Raw genomic sequence first — 16,619 nt, forward strand, 5'->3', positions numbered from 1 at the left:
ATCAGGACATTATGTCTTTTTGCTTGTGTTGCACCTGGGCCACGGATGTGCAGTACTATCTCCTTCATACATTCACACACCAGCCATGACCAACCTGCTCATCTGGAGCAGATAACGGTTCAGTCTTGCTCAAGGACACTTCGCCATGAGCACCGAAACCATAAACTGATCCTCGGTTCATTCCATCTGCAACCCTGTTCTGGCTGCATCTTGAATTTCACCATAAAAATAGATCCCCACCGCCCACAATATCCGTTCCTTTTTCACGAGAATACTCCGTAAACATCACATCGGTTTCAAGTACGGTAGCACCTTTTGTTTCCAAGCCTAGCAGAGGATCATGGCTGTCAAGAATGCAAGAATCAGTGAATGTGATACAATACGTATTGGGAGCACTTAAAGTAGGAGCCTTAAATAGTGTTGGCAAGCCCCCCCAACTGCTCACATGGAGAAAAGAGTCTTTGACTGCTATTCCTGTACTCCCAGCAGACTCGCTGGTGTTACTGTTAAGTTGACATAAACGATGTTTGACTGGCACACAGTAAGCATGTCTATGTGTGAGAGCATGAGCTGAAGACGGCACAACTGGGACTCATTTAGTTACCAGTGCTGGAAACTTGCTGTCTACATATCTGAGGAAAAAAACAACACTTTTTCCACATTCGGTTCTTGCAAAAAGGGGAAGAAAATGTCACATACACTAAAAAGCAGCATCACCTAAAGTGATGATGGTATCTATGCTGAAACGTCTATGATTGGACCAGTGGTTGATTGTGACTACGAGTGGTGGACAGTAACAAATAACATTTACTTGATTACTGTACATGAGTATTTTGGGTACTTCCACTATGTTTCAAAGACAAATATTATACTTTTGATGCCACTTCATTTCTAGGAAGGGAAAAGGTATATTATTATTATGACTGAGTTGTAACTACTCACCGAGTCCAACACAGACCCCTAGCAGACGCACAGGCCTACAGCCGTAACATGAGTATACTCTAGTACTGATGTGAGTACTTTCCCACCATTGCTGACTAACACCGGTTATCACATTGCCATCTGGATGTTCTTTGAATGCATTGGTGTTTTCAGACATGATCTACGAGGGTAATGTGATGTCCATATGCCAGGGATTGCCACAAATTACACATTTGTTTATACCAGTGACCGGCGGGTCGTGTTATGCCTAAACTTGTCAATTCTACACTTTTCTTGTCATTTCTCAGTGAACATCCTTCCTTTGAGGAGAGAATGAAACTTTTTCAGGCTTGTATAAGTATGCAACTATGCATTTAAGCATTCTGCACCCAGGGTCAAGTTCATTGTAGGTTCTGTTGCTTTTCTGTAAAAAGAAAAAATATTATCAGCTGTACTGCCTCCATGTGAGGTTCAGTTTGACTAAAACGGCATACAGAGATTCAGTATCAACTTAGTTTGAATTTTGCATTTCAGCATTCTGCGCCCAAGGTCAAGCTCACAGAAGTCAAACCAAAATGAAGTACATATTTCAGTAACACGTGCTGATACTTGTGTCAACCAAATGAAAGGCAATTAAATGCAAGATGGGTGTCATTTCCAATGTGATTTTGCCATAGTTCAGTGCAAGTCTGTTTAATTAATCAGATTTCCCAAACTTCCGTTTTAGCTGGATAGCGTTTCATAGAGAGGCAGTACACTCGCAATCTATATACCAAATGAAAAACCGAAGTTTACAGATTACACAGTACTTTGGATTTAAAACAATTAGCGAGCTGTGAGTAAATGAAATGATGTGTGTTTTTGGTGCATTTCTGTGCGGTGGAGAGAGAAAAAAGGGGGGAGCGGGAGCAGCACAACTTGGCTTTGTTGGTTGCGGAGTGGATGGCAGATAGCCAGATACTGGACACACAAAACAACCCTCTGTAGCTAATATATAAATGTATTCTAAGGCAGCACACATTGCTCTTCCATAAGGAAAGATCCAGGGCATAATGGATTGTGGATAACAGATCTCTTAACACAATCAGTCCCCGGGATTCCTTCAAAATAGGAGCTCTGGGGTGCCGGGAAAACATTTCACTCTGATAAAAAAAGGAAAAGAATCTGAATATTATTCTCTCGCCTGCGCTAGGACGTGTACACACGTCATTGCAATCCGTCGGTTGGATTCCCTAGGACGTGTGGACACATCGGATGGACAGAACCTGTTAAAGGCAATGGCACCTGTAGTCAGGGGATATTAATACAATGTGGGAATACATTTCTTTCCAATAATTTTCTTCACTAATGTGTTTGTAAAGGTGTCTACTAGTGTTGCGCGGGTCAGGGTTTTTCATGACCCGCAGGTCCCGCATGTGATAATAATCTGACTCGGCCCAGCCCGCCCCGCAGCACCACATCAATTTTCACAAATCGACCTGGCCTGCAACCCGCCATCATTAAATGCACGTCAAATATGTCTTTGAACGTGGCTTTTATTTGTCAAAAAAGGTGCTTCTAAACTGTCTTAAAGGCTAATAATATCACTGGCAAGCATGCATAGTTCTGGGTGTTCCGACCACCGCATTGCATCGCATCGATGCTATTCATTTGTCACACACGTGTGAAACAGAGGTTGAAGGGAGAGAAGAAAGACTCATCCGTGCGTTGCAGACATAGCCGCCCTACAGTATAACAGGACTGTCACTGCACATACGCTGAAAGAAAATGCCACTAAAGACCTGAGAAAAACTATTTGAAAACGTTAGTGTTGTCTAACTTGTCCTCCTTGCACTTATACACTCCAGTCCACACACATGCGCACAAACACACACACACACACAGTCACACACACATGCACACACACACACACACACACACACACACACACACACACACACACACACACACACACACACTCGCACGCGCTGAAGGAAAGGACTGCTAGTGGTTATAAAATATTTCACTCGCTCTGGAGTGAGTCAGAAGACTCACCACTGTTCAAGGACGCACAGGGAAAAGGTTTGGGGATTGAGATATCAACCAGCACAGCAACACAACAATCCGGTAGGCTGCGCAAATTTCCTCCCAGGACTCGTGGCAACAATAATCATTTGTAAAAATTACAGTATACATTATTTAACTCGCCCCAACCCGCCCCGGCAGTAGGCCTAAAGTTAAAATATCTTGACTCGGCTCAGCCCGCCCCGCGGGTAACCCGCGGGGCCTGCGGGTTACAACTATCCTAGGGGAATTTTTGACAGCTGCTGAAAGTTGGGGTACCATCAACAACCATTATAAGGCAAAATGTTCTACATTTCATTATGCTTTAAGTAGCACGTGACGTGTCAAACTAGGGTGTTTTCATGATTCTGAATCCTTTCCAAGCATTAGTTTTGTACACTCCTTGGGCTAAAAATGGCCATAGCTGTCATCACAAATGTGATGAGGTCAGCACATTTGAGCACATTAGGGCACATTTGGGCAAGTGTATGGCCAAATTCAGCCCTATTCTTCGTGCAAAACGAATGCTTGGAATGGGTTCAGAATCATGAAGAACCCCTAGTTTGGTCATAGACCCCCTAGTTTGGCCATAGCCACCCAAATGTGCTGACCTCATCACATTTGTAATGACGGCTATGTCTGATTTTATCCCAAGGAGTGTTGTTCGTGCAAAACTAATGCTTGACAAAAACCCTAGTTTGACACGTCACATGCTACTTAAAGCATAATGAAATGTAGAACATTTTGCCTTATAATGGTTGTTGATGGTACCCCAACTTTCAGCAGCTGTCAAAGATTCCCCTAGGGTTGTTGAATAGAAACCAATGTGGGATATGTTAGTAGACACCTTTACAAACACATTGGTGAAGAAAAATATTGGTAAGAAAGTTATTCCCAGATTTGACATTATACTGATAATATTTCCTGACTACTGGCACACTGATTGGTTTAAGTTGCGTAACACCCAAACCTATGCATAATGTAATGGGTAGCGGAGGTTTTTTAAGGATTTAGGTGGTGGCACAAGACAGCATTTTATATGGGGGAACGCCTCTTACACGGCCCCTGCCGCAAGATGGAGCCCCATGGAGTTTTGTGCCAGAGAGAAAGTGAAAAAGAATGCTGGCAAAACTTCACCAGACACATCTCTTCTCATTATCTGATGCTCAGCCTCGAATACCTGCAGAACCAACTTTCACCTTGCTTCACAACGTTTTCTTAGAATTATTTTTTGAATTTCAGTCAGCTCTAAAGACTTTGATCTGTTAGGAAACTGGACATAATACAGGTGCTTTCTTATCTAGGAAAGGGTCAGTATTGTCACACGTAGAGGCAATCCCTATCATTGTCGTATAACCAAAGGATATTCACTTACAGTTTAACTTTCATGTCACAAGCTCCGACATGTCCATTGTTGTGCTATTATAGGGCAGCGGTCTCGAGTGGGTTCCAGCCAGGGGGTCCATAGCTAAATTATTTAAGGTAATAAAGCAGCAGTTTAACCACTTTAAGGAAAGTCTAGATCTGTCACCTCCTGCTGGTACAACTACTGATCATTGTGGGATATCCGTCCCGCTACTACTTTCTTTTTTCTTCAATTTACTGAAAATTACTGATTTACAAGATCATAATGCGATGTGATGTGTTGTGAGCTTGTAGATGTGCCAATAAATAAAATAAAAAATATTTTCAGATTGTGGTTCGCGGTCGAATACACATTCTTTACCCTTTCCTAACTACTGTACTTAAGTGCAATGAGCAGCCATAGTGCATATCCAGGGGCCAACTCCAGTATACGCATGCTCCACCTAGCACGCATGTCTTTTGGTATGGAAGGAAATGGAAGTACCCAGAGTAGAGGAAACCCGTGCAAATACAGGGAGAACATGCAAACTCCACAAAGAAAGACCCCTTGGGCCTCATTTCATATGCACTCTGGACCAAAACATACATCAAATGGGTGCACTGGCCTGGAAATGCAGTGTGCTTTGTCATTCTGGCACACCTTGCTTATAATCCAATTGCATTATGTGCCTCTCCCCTTTATGTATAATGCATCTAAGATTACACAAGTAATGGAAGGATATATGCATTTAAGTGAATATTGCACAAATAATGGGAGTGCATATGCATATGGGAGGATCACAAATAATGGGAGGAGTTCTAGGCCTAACCCAGTTCTAGGCCTAACCCATAGAACTATATAGACCTATATATAGATTGTATAGTATCTACGAGTAAGGAGTAACGCAATTCAAATCAGAGATTACCTTGAAACCTCCCTGGCGCAACACCAGCAATAGTCAAACTCCTTGCAACTCAAGCCTACACTACATGTCATCTGAGTCATTTTGATTTTGTTATCAGCACTGCAGTTGGAATATCACGCTTGTTTTGACAATCAATGCCTAGCACAGTTTCTTTTTTTCCAACTTACAGAAACAGAAAACGCAATGTTCATCTGAAATGTTCATTTGTTCATCTGTTCAGGAGCTCATTTTATGACTCCTAATTAATAATAATACTCCCAATAGTCACCCAAATTCTATTTTTGTCAGTTGCAATGCGCCCCGCACAATGTTTCTGTAATTAATCAATGACTTATCAGTATTGAATGTAGCTTTTTACTTTGATTAACCCATTAAAACTGAGAACGCATCTGTGTTATTTTAGATTTCTTTGGCTTTTCAAAAAAAACAATTGTATCTGAAACCGCTGTTTCAGATACAATAGTTTAAGGAGGCGGTCCCATTCACAGATTGCTTAATTAGCTGCTACCCTAGTAAATCAGACGTTCAGTTCATGCAGATAACCAGCACAATTTGCCCTGAACCTTAGATCTATATAAATCTAGTCGTCAATGATTGAGTAGAGGTAGAGGCTATGAGATTCTCTGAGGCAATAAGTGTTGTTTGACTTTAACCAGTCAAATCAGCCTGCCCTACAGCCAACTTTCTGTCCCCATGCATGACGCATTGGCCCCTGGGGGCCAGTCTCTGACAAAACAAACTTCTGTATGTGATTTAATGAGGGCTCAAAATTAACACCTGCCAACTGCAGGTCAAAATGGACTGGTGGGTAACACTGTCAAGTTACTAGCACGTGATGACTCAACTTCCAAACAAGCAGAATGGATGGAGTCATAATTCTCCTTGACAAACTATGACCGCCATAATGGTTCTCTCGCACAAACACATTGAGGATGGTGTAATACAGTAGGCTTGCTTAAGTTTTGACCAATGGTCTCTACACATTGTACGATGGTGTCATGACTCATGAGGTAAAAATCTATAAGCCCGTCAGTGTGTCACAATGCAACACGTTTTGAGCTTATAGATCTGCAATTTAGCCTATTTATGAAAATGAAAAGTGGTACCAGGTTGAAAGTAGTTAAAAGCAGTGTTGAGAGGACATTCAAAGGAAAAGTGAGGTACTTAAACACTTGTCATGAGTGTGCTACTGTGCCCGTGGATTCAAATGCAGGCATTCTCAGTATTGCCAACTTTGTGTTTATTTCCTGAGTCCTGCTTATTTATTTAAGAGAGCATTAGTCAGCAGAACAAAGCCAAGTGGGCTAGTAAAGAGCTCCATTAAAGCCGCAGGAGAAAGCTTTTCTGTTTGATGGCTTCACCTGTGGAACCGGTTGGAAATCAAAAGAATGTCCTCTGAATTATTGACAGGCTTATTTCACAACATGCATGGTGATGTGTGTACTACTGGGTTCATGTTGTTAAATATTTAGATTGGGTATTATGGTATTATTGTCATGCCACTCATGCTCCAGTTTTGGGTTGTTGTTGGGTTAATCAGCCTTCAGAGCTGAGCCATGGTATCAATGCTGTGGCTGCAGAAATGGAAATCTATAATCTGAGGGCTAGTGCCACAATTCTGAGCAGAAGGGCTGAGGAGGGTTTCTTCTCTAGACAGCTCTTGAAAAATGGCCGCCCGGGGCCGGTTGTTGAGAATCAGAGTTGTTTGACAATTCTATAAATATCACCTTGACTACAGAAAATCCATCCTGAGCTTCGGGGCTGCAGACACATAGCTATGACCTATGTAGTAGCCTTAACTCACTGTGAGTAAGTGAACCCTGAACTTACAGTTATGACGGCGTTCACTAACATTAGTACATTGCATTACCCCAGAGAGAGTCCCACAGATCTGGGAAACAATACTGCACTATTTATACTGTATATGCCATGTAATAGCATCAATATGACGTGTCTAAATGACCCATGTTCTCCTTTGGTCCATAGGATTACACGCTGACTATGTACTTCCAGCAGTACTGGAGAGATAAGAGGTTGTCCTATACTGGGATCCCTCTCAACCTGACGCTAGACAACAGGGTGGCAGACCAGCTCTGGGTCCCTGACACCTACTTCCTCAATGACAAGAAGTCCTTTGTGCATGGCGTTACAGTTAAGAACCGCATGATCCGACTCCACCCGGACGGTACCGTTCTCTACGGACTACGGTGAGTACAACTGCTGCAGCTAGACTCCCACTGATGCTCTTCCCGTTGAAACCGCTATATATTTGGATTGTTGTGATTTTCCCTCTGAGAAATGTCCCTTGTATGGCTATGAGTAGGCACGTTCCTGGTGGTCTGGATGTTCCGGGGACCCCCCAGGGACCCCCCGGGGACACTCACTTCACATGGGTGTGATTTTTATTACAAAACATAACATAGCCCTATATATATTCCGGCCATTTGAAAATAGTCGGTCGCGACACATTGTGAACTTGTAGATCTGCTATTTTCAAAAGATTTGTATAAATTTAATGTACATTTGAAAACTTGTGAAATGGGACCTTCAACACAATGAGCACTTTCTACTTTTGGTACTTTAAGTACATTTTGATACCAATACTTTTAAACTTTCAAAGTCAATTCTGGACTTTTACTTTACTTTACTACAGAGCATTTCTACATACTTTTATTTCCCTGGTCTAGGGTTGAGTGTTTGTCTCCCCAATGTGTTCTTACAGTCACTTTTAATATTGTCTGCATTAAAACTAAAACACGATAGCAGTGGAGCCAGCGCCCATGCTCCTTTCAAAATGATAGTCATGGGATCAGAAACCAGAAGCCTTATCCTGCAGGAATGATATTTCTGCTGCCGCAGTACCTCTGAGAAGAGAACAGCAACATCTCGTATCAAATTATTCTGTGTGTATATCATATTAACCACAAGAACTGCAGTGCAATAACGTATATAGAAGGAATGACAGAGCTATCGAGGCAGATTTGATCAATCGATTGCAAAAAGTCCGTGTTTTATTTGCCCCTCTTCTAGAAGCATTAAGGACATAATTCTCATGATTTTATGGTAATGTACTGCGGCTCAGCCATGTGTGTGCAGAAACTACCGCTTGGCTTCTCAGTACAATAAGAACTCAAACCCAATTAAGTTTAATTTGCAGACAATCTGCTTTTCAATCTTCAATGCCACTGCATTGCCAAAATGTGCATTTAAAAGTACAATACATAGCAGAGAATACAATGAAGTAATCGTAATGTGTTAATACAATTTTGTGCAATAATTTTGTAATTATGTTAGTTCACTATAATCTGTGGATGGCTGTGCTCTAAGTCTAAAATGATGATCATGCAGTCTTGAGAACTAGTAAGCTACAGACAGAATCACTTAAACTCTACTGTGCAGATAAGGAGGCTAGACATTGGGTCTGTAACACTTACATCTCCAATAACATTTCTCACAATAGTACTGTAAACCAAGAGTAAGCTTAGTTTATTTTTGAGTGGTGGAACCACTCCTACAACTAGCAATGTCCGTGTTCACCCGCCTATGTGTATCTGAGCACCAGTATGCACCTACTGTATGTGGCCATGAGCACGAGTATATGACTATTTAGTACCAGTAGGGGCGCTGTTTGCCAGAAACAGAGAGAGAGAGTGCAGCCTGTTGTCTGCTAATGAGAGAGAGAGAGAGAGAGAGAGGGAGAGGAGGGGGGGGGGGGGGGGGGGGGAGAGAGAGAGAGAGATGAGTTGCACCACTCAGTTCACACGGGTGTGATTTTTTTATTATTTATTTGCTTTACTACAAAATACATTAACATAGAAACATTTCAATGAGCTGGTATATAAAAACAAGGTTAGCTTTAATAATGCTAAGGACACTATTGCTGTGAGATAATTGTTTTACTAGGCTGTAGCCCTATCACAGTGACACCTAATCTAGGTATGCCAGAAGTGGAAGGGGCAGGTGGAAGTGTTGAACATTCAATATGGGGTGTTAGGGCTGGGCAATAAAAGGGTAGGTGAATTAAGTGATATCTTTTGGTTCAAACTTCAAATAAAATATATTTTGTTAAAAGGTTAAGCACTGGCCCAGGCCGTAGCGTAACGGTCTGGGCACCGGACTGGTGATCCAGTCGCGGTGTGCCGCGGGTTCGACTCCCGGACCCGACACGGCCTTTACCGCATGTCATCCCCCCATCTCTCTCCCGTTTCCTGTCAGCCTACTTTCTATCCCTTAAAAAAAATCAATAAAGGCGTAAGCCGCAAAAAAATATCTTAAAAAAAAAAAAAGGTTAAGCACTATATTATGATAGTAATCATTGCTATAGTGTTTGTTATTGTTAGTAGCAGGGGTCTCTCTGTGTCTCTCCAGCAGAAAACACATTTCCAGGTAGGTGGCTAATTGTCAGCCCTGTGTGAATTCTCCCTCCTGATTGGATCAAATTGCTATCCCGACCTGAAAATGTATTTTCTGTTTAAGAGCTGGAGGTACGGGTAGACCCCTGCTATAGAATATAAATAAATGTAGGGGCACGGTGGCGCCTCACAGCTAGAAGGTCCTCCTGGGTTCGATTCCCGCTGTGGGCGCTGGGGGGCGTGTTCTCTCCTCTGCGTCATAAAAACATGCAGTAATCCTGGTCTCTAAACTGCCTCCCCCTGGCCAGCTAGGGCGCCTGATGGAGGGGAAAGGAACTGTTTGGTATAATGTGTTCCTTCCACGCACTACGTCCAACTGAGGAAAGAAGCGGCTTGGACTCTTCATGCATAGAAGGAAGCATGAGGTCTGTTGCTCTCTGCAGGTTGGCAGAGGAAGTGTAGCGCCCAGGATTACATTAGATAATTGACACTGGGTGAAAAGATGGGTTGCAAAATCGTGGGAATAATAATAAATGTAATAATAATAATAATAATGGATTGCATTTTGATAGCGCTTTTCTATTTGTTTATTTAGACGGGACAATGCATATTAATGGACATTACATAAAAGCAATGTAAATACACAGAATTTTGCAAAAATGAAAAATGTCATCCCTTACTCAAATCACTTATAATCCTTTTAATTTTACAAGGGGGTTTGTTCCCGCAGTGTGATGTAAATCAAATTGTAAAGAAATAATTTCCTCCAGATGATGCGACTTTCTCTCTTGGTCTCTTGTTTGTCTATAATTCAGAATCACAACCACAGCAGCCTGCATGATGGATCTGAGGAGATACCCACTGGATGAGCAGAACTGCACTTTGGAAATCGAGAGCTGTAAGTTAAAAGCCCAGTTTATGACTCAAAATCAAATTAAATAAATAAATAAACAAATAAAACGTATGATATACTTTGCCCTGTGTGAAGGGCGTGATAAAAGAGTTGGACATTGAGGCTGATTAATGTTATCAGCCCTTGGGGTGATATGGCAGTATAGTTGTCCAGTCAGTGCCAGCCAAAGTGCCACCGTCTGCTGAACTGTCACCTTGAGTGACCTGACTGCAGAAGGAACTCAGCATGTCAAACATCGCTGCCACAGTTTACCGCATTTCTCAGATGCTATTTTCTCATTGTATCTGTGAGTGACTAAATAGGTACGTGATGAACACAATATCGCCTGGCCATTCATTGTCACCCTCTGTGACAATGAAAGTACAGCTAGGGCCTCATAGCAATGACAAATGCCTAGGGCAATGACAAATCCTGGGTGATAATCTACAGTAGAATCTGTGGCTGTTTTATTCAGAGGACAATGCAGACATTACAGCTATTGTGCCAATGAAGAGTGATTTTAGCTAGACAGTAAGCACAACGCACAAGGACGGAGTCACTGGTCTTGGTTTTATGATTTTAAAGTGCCACAATTTTTGTATTTTTCCAGTTTTTCATGTGTCTATGAGGTGACAGTACTTCATTAGACACCCTGGAGTTGTTTTTATGTGCAATGGTGTATTAACTTTGTATTTAGGGTTTCTTCTTGGAGGCTGAACCCTTGACAGTCAAACGGGCCAATGAAGTAAACAGTAATATAGTGACACCACACTATCAGCCCCTCCCCTAACCCCTCCCCCTTTATCATACAACTACAGCTGTGGGTGCGGCTTCAGTTCAGGTGGATCACCACCCATCACCACCCACCAGGCAAACCAGGCATACTTAATGAACTGGTGGGCGTGTCCACATAAAAGCATGATTTTAACAAATACTGTACACTTTTTGGAAAAAGTTCTTCCCCCTTATATTGTAATAATACCTGATGATCATGTTTTAGGGTGGAAAAAAATGGTGGCACTCCATCTTTAATATCTTCTTTGGCCATCCTTGTTCTCAACACACTTGCCCTCATAAAGCTGTCGTTGGTCATGGAATCCTCGAAAGTGGTGTTTGTCAGCTTGTGTGCCAGCGAGGACACAGCGACAAGATTTTGACACTGTGTTCCAATAAATCCAATGAAGCTATTTAGTCACAAGCTCTTGTTAATACTTTTCATTGGTTAAATATTCTACTTTAACCACATTCAACTCTCACTTTTACAAAATGTTACAATAAAAAAATATATAAAAGCAAATAGCCAAGCAAAATAAATGCTCGGAACGTGTCACATCGTGACGTATTGTGGGCTTGTAGATCCGCTATTTCTGACACTGTCATAAAAAACATAAATAATGTGGAGATACAGGAGATACAAGGTTTTTAACCGACAGTGACGCTTGCATTTGTGATTCATGAGACTTAATCACATTGATTGAAGTATTTTATAACAGTTTGCAGAATTACAGTATATTTCAAGCACAACTCAAAAAAACTTAACTGTGGACGACACCATAAAGCATTACACTTGTTTACAATAGGGTCCACCATTTTCAATTTATCAGAACATTTAGAACCGTACAAATTTACACATCTATAGGCCTATAACCAAAAACAGGTAATCATAAAAGGAGGTAAACTGGGAAAAAACATAAACAGTGAGGGGAGGGGGGGTGGGGGGGGGGATTCAGAAGGAGTCAAGGGATGTCTTAAGGACTGTTGGTAGGGCGTTCCACATTTTGGTGGCATAGGAGCGTGACATTTGAAATGTCACTCCAGCATTGGTGTGAATGACAACACATTAATCCTGTTATCTTCTTGGTAACAAAATGACAGGACAGTGCTTATTACCCTATAAACAAGAAACATGTCTTTGACTGGGATGTGTGTGTCACCCTCACCCACAGACGGCTACACTACGGATGACATTGAGTTCTACTGGAAAGGAGGGGACAACGCGGTGACGGGGGTGACCCGCATTGAGCTCCCACAGTTCTCCATAGTGGACTACAAGCTGGTCTCCAAGAACGTGGTCTTCTCAACTGGTATGTTGAAGGAAGAGAGACGATCATTTGCAGTATTGAATCAATTGTTTAAAGCTGAAATCCACCACTTTTTTAGTGAATAAATGTTTTATGGTAGTGTGTTAATAACAATAATAACTAGAACTGCACTCTGTCGAGTGCATACTTGCTTGTTGCACACTAGTAGGCCATAAATGGCCAACTACTGCGCAAGCATAGCGCGCAAGTACTTTCGACCGCTGTAAACTGATAAATCTCAGTATCTCTGTGAAGGAACGTTTGAAATGTCTAATTATTAGGTGTAACTATTTGCTACCTACCTACTTTATGCATATAAACACCTAGTATTATTAAGTATGGTTCAAGTTTCTATCTATATAAGAAATACAGTTTTATCGATTTAGATATATTCTGGATCCCTTTTTAGGTTTTTAAAGAAAAATAAATCATTGATATGTGATGAAAAAAAGGTATATAAACTGAATTAAAATATGTTATACAGAATAATTATTCTATTATTTATTCTAAATTGTCAATTGTTTTAAATGTATTTCATCTTGGAATATAGTGATATTAATACTAAATCATGATCAGAGTAATAGGTGTCTCTAACTTCAATTTCTGTAATAATACTTACACATTTGTTAAAATATACATGATCTAAAAACCGTCCCAGCCAATCCGCCACTTTTGATGCGTATGCAAATAAAATAGCAAATTGTGCCTGATCTGCTGGGACCAGAGTATGTGGTGTGTATATGTATGACTAGCTCTAAATTATGTCGTAAGACATATGGTCATTTATGTGATCTGGTCCCAGCAAACCAGGCACAGATTTGCTGTTTTATTGGCATACGCATAAAATGGCGGGTGGCTGTCGCGATGAACGAAGACCGGGTGAAGTTATTACTTGCTCAAGGACACTTCGACAGTAACTCTGGGGGAGCCCGGGTTCGAACTGGCAACCTTACGGTTACCATCCAGGCACTCTACCCCTGAGCCACCGCCGCCCCATAGATAGATAGATAGATAGATAGATAGATAGATAGATAGATAGATAGATAGATAGATAGATAGATAGATAGATAGATAGATAGATAGATAGATAGATAGATAGATAGATAGATAGATAGATAGATAGAGGTTTGATTCCCGCTCGGGACGCTGTGGGTGCTGTCGGCGTGTTTCCTCCTCCGCGTCATCAGTGCCCATACCCGAGGCGGGGTTGGTGAAAGGGCCTTTCTGTGTGGAGTTTGCATGTTCTCCCCGTGTCCCCTAGGGTAGGTACCCTCACAAAAAACTTGCAGTAATCCTGGTCTCTAAACTGCCTCCCCCTGGCCAGCCGGGGCGCCTGATGGAGGGGAAAGGAACTGTTTGGAATAACGTGTACCTTCCACGCGCTACGTCCAACTAGGGAAACTCCCCCCTGTCAGGTGTAAATGAGCAACTTGGACACTCAGGCATGAAGGAAGCATGAGTTCAAGTCCGTTGCTCTCCCCATGTCCCCCATATATGGGGACTAGGTTGGCGGAGGGTGTGCAGAGCCCAGGATCACATTAGATAATTGACACAGGGGTGAAAAATGGGTTACAAAATCGTGGGATAAAAATTATAAATAAAAAAACAGACAGACAGACAGATATCCAACTCTGCTGTGGAACCTCCACACTCCCAACAGTTGCATGTGAGGGAGGTGCTCGAATGTAATGAATTTTGCCAAGGCCAAGATCATATAGCTGTGTGCTGCTTTGCCTGTTTCCCCATGAGGGCCTTCTTGTAATTTATTTCAAAAGGCTCATCTCATTACACAATTTGTGTTCTGCAACACTAGAACTGGGAATATGAATGGAGAGGCAATTATCCGTCTGTTTATTCAAACTGTTGGAAGAAAAGGAGGTAGTGGTAGCAGGGGGATTGGGTGTACTTGATAAAGGATTATATTCATATCAGAGAAGAGCCAAAGCATAAATGATTCCCTTCTGATGCTCGACTCAGAGGCATCACAATGATGATTATTCCCAGTGCTAATGATGTATGTCAAATGGATTTTGGGCTTGAACGCAATGTTGTGTTCAAGTGACCTGAGAGGGCAGTATTGGTTTGTTTTACCACCAGAGTTTCAAAGGAGTAGACTTTCAAATGCCTTGACATTGTGTTTCTGAGGTGTCAAAAGACACAGAGGTGGGAGTGAGTACTCGGTCACATTATACTGTAGAATAATATGCTTCCCAGGATTGTACTTCAAAAGCCAAGACAAACTTTTTGTAAGATTAATGAAAAGGGCATCCTTAATGTGTTTTCTTTTTTTTCCTTTTTTTCTTTAAACAGGGGGCTTTAAGATTTTGCTCTGTAAGAAAGTTAGGGCATTCAAATTAAGACATTTTGTAAAAATATACTTGAAACTAGAATGCACTGGCAAAGCTTAAAGGGATATTTCACCACTGGAAGAAACTTCAGTCACTCAATATTAATAGTATTTATAGTAGATAACAGCACAAGTTGAAATTTGCACCCTATGGCCAGAAAAAGAAGTCTCTGTGTTTGACTATAGACCGATTCCGTAGCGGGTCTCATGGTCGCAGCCTACGTATTTCCTGTAGGCAGACTCGACGTAGCTGCGGGGTTTAAACCCTCACCAGGCGCACCTCTTCCACTACAGTGAACGGCAGAATGACTGATGTTAGTTTGCCTCAAACTTTACTCCTTTACCTGCTTTTTTACTAACACTAACATTACAAAGATGCCCAGAACATCGAGATGAACCTGTGTAGTTTATGGCTGCTCCAACAGTAGTGGCAACATAAAAAATAAATAAATACGGAATGTCAAAATATCCACCGTAGTGGCTGAGACCAGAGCCATTGAGTAATGGTTGAGACAAAGCAGTGAAAGGTCCTGAAATATACATAATTTCAGTCTTACCCAATACGCAATCTTTCTGTTTTATGAACAAGGCTGCTGTATTTTATACCTCATAAAAAAAACAAAAAACGGAATGTCTAATATCCACCGCGGTGGCGGAGACCAGAGCCATTGAGTAATGGGAGACGAAGCAGTAAAAGATACATAACGCCAGTCTTACCCAATACCAAATATTTCTGTTTTATTAACACAAGGCTGCTGTACTTTATACCTCATACTTTAAATGCTTAGTATGAGGTATAAAATTCAGCAGCCTTGTTCATAAAACAGAAAGATTGGGTATTGGGTAAGACTGAAATTATGTATATTTCAGGACCTTTCACTGCTTTGTCTCAACCATTACTCAATGGCTCTGGTCTCAGCCACTACGGTGGATATTTTGACATTCCGTATTTATTTATTTTTTATGTTGCCACTACTGTTGGAGCAGCCATAAACTACACAGGTTCATCTCGATGTTCTGGGCATCTTTGTAATGTTAGTGTTAGTAAAAAAGCAGGTAAAGGAGTAAAGTTTGAGGCAAACTCTGCCGTTCACTGTAGTGGAAGAGATGCGCCTGGTGAGGGTTTAAACCCCGCAGCTACGTCGAGTCCGCCTACAGGAAATACGTAGGCTGCGACCATGAAACCGCTACGGAATCGGTCTATAGGGTTTACTGGATTTCTGAATTCCTACAATGCCCATAATGCTTTAGTGCACTCCTCCTTGTGGAGAGGGGGGGAGGCTGTGTGTGAGGTAGTCCAGGAAGGAAGTGAGACCACATTTTCATGACAGGTTTTTAGTCATGAACATAACTTAAATAGGCCTATATATAAAATAAAATAAAATAAACCCAAGGAAAGTGTTTCTTGTGTCCTAAATGTCATTAAAATAAGCACTGTTTGTAAAAGGGGGGTAATGTTTTAGCTAATAATCTGACACCATTCATTTTTCTAGTAGGGTACATTCAATTCTTTGCATTGAAAAAAAGTTGCTTTACGTCTTTATCCCAGCATGCATCTGCTTCGACCCCATGGAACCCCTGGTGCAACATTTGTGTTTAAATTTCAGTCAACAACAAGCCTTACTGTGCCTATACAATAATACACTATTTATATAGCACTGTTCCTAACAAGGTTACAAAGTGCTTCACAGAAGAAAATAAATGAATAGCACA

The 16,619-nt window shown here is 41.5% G+C and overlaps 1 protein-coding gene across 2 annotated transcripts in view; it reads left to right on the forward strand.

Moving 5' to 3' along the window:
• gabrb3 (gamma-aminobutyric acid type A receptor subunit beta3) overlaps positions 1–16,619 on the forward strand; it is a gene marked incomplete at both ends in the record, with an annotated part of 112,494 nt that overhangs the window by 82,504 nt on the left and 13,371 nt on the right. For both annotated transcript variants that reach the window (XM_083768101.1, XM_083768102.1), the window contains 3 exons: positions 7,221–7,441; positions 10,402–10,484; positions 12,425–12,562. In XM_083768101.1, coding sequence (XP_083624227.1) covers positions 7,221–7,441; positions 10,402–10,484; positions 12,425–12,562 — 442 coding nt within the window. The remainder of the gene's footprint in view (positions 1–7,220; positions 7,442–10,401; positions 10,485–12,424; positions 12,563–16,619) is intronic.

This window comes from Protomyctophum parallelum (assembly GCF_964188405.1).
Source record: "Protomyctophum parallelum genome assembly, chromosome: 6".
Classification (NCBI taxonomy): domain Eukaryota; kingdom Metazoa; phylum Chordata; class Actinopteri; order Myctophiformes; family Myctophidae; genus Protomyctophum; species Protomyctophum parallelum.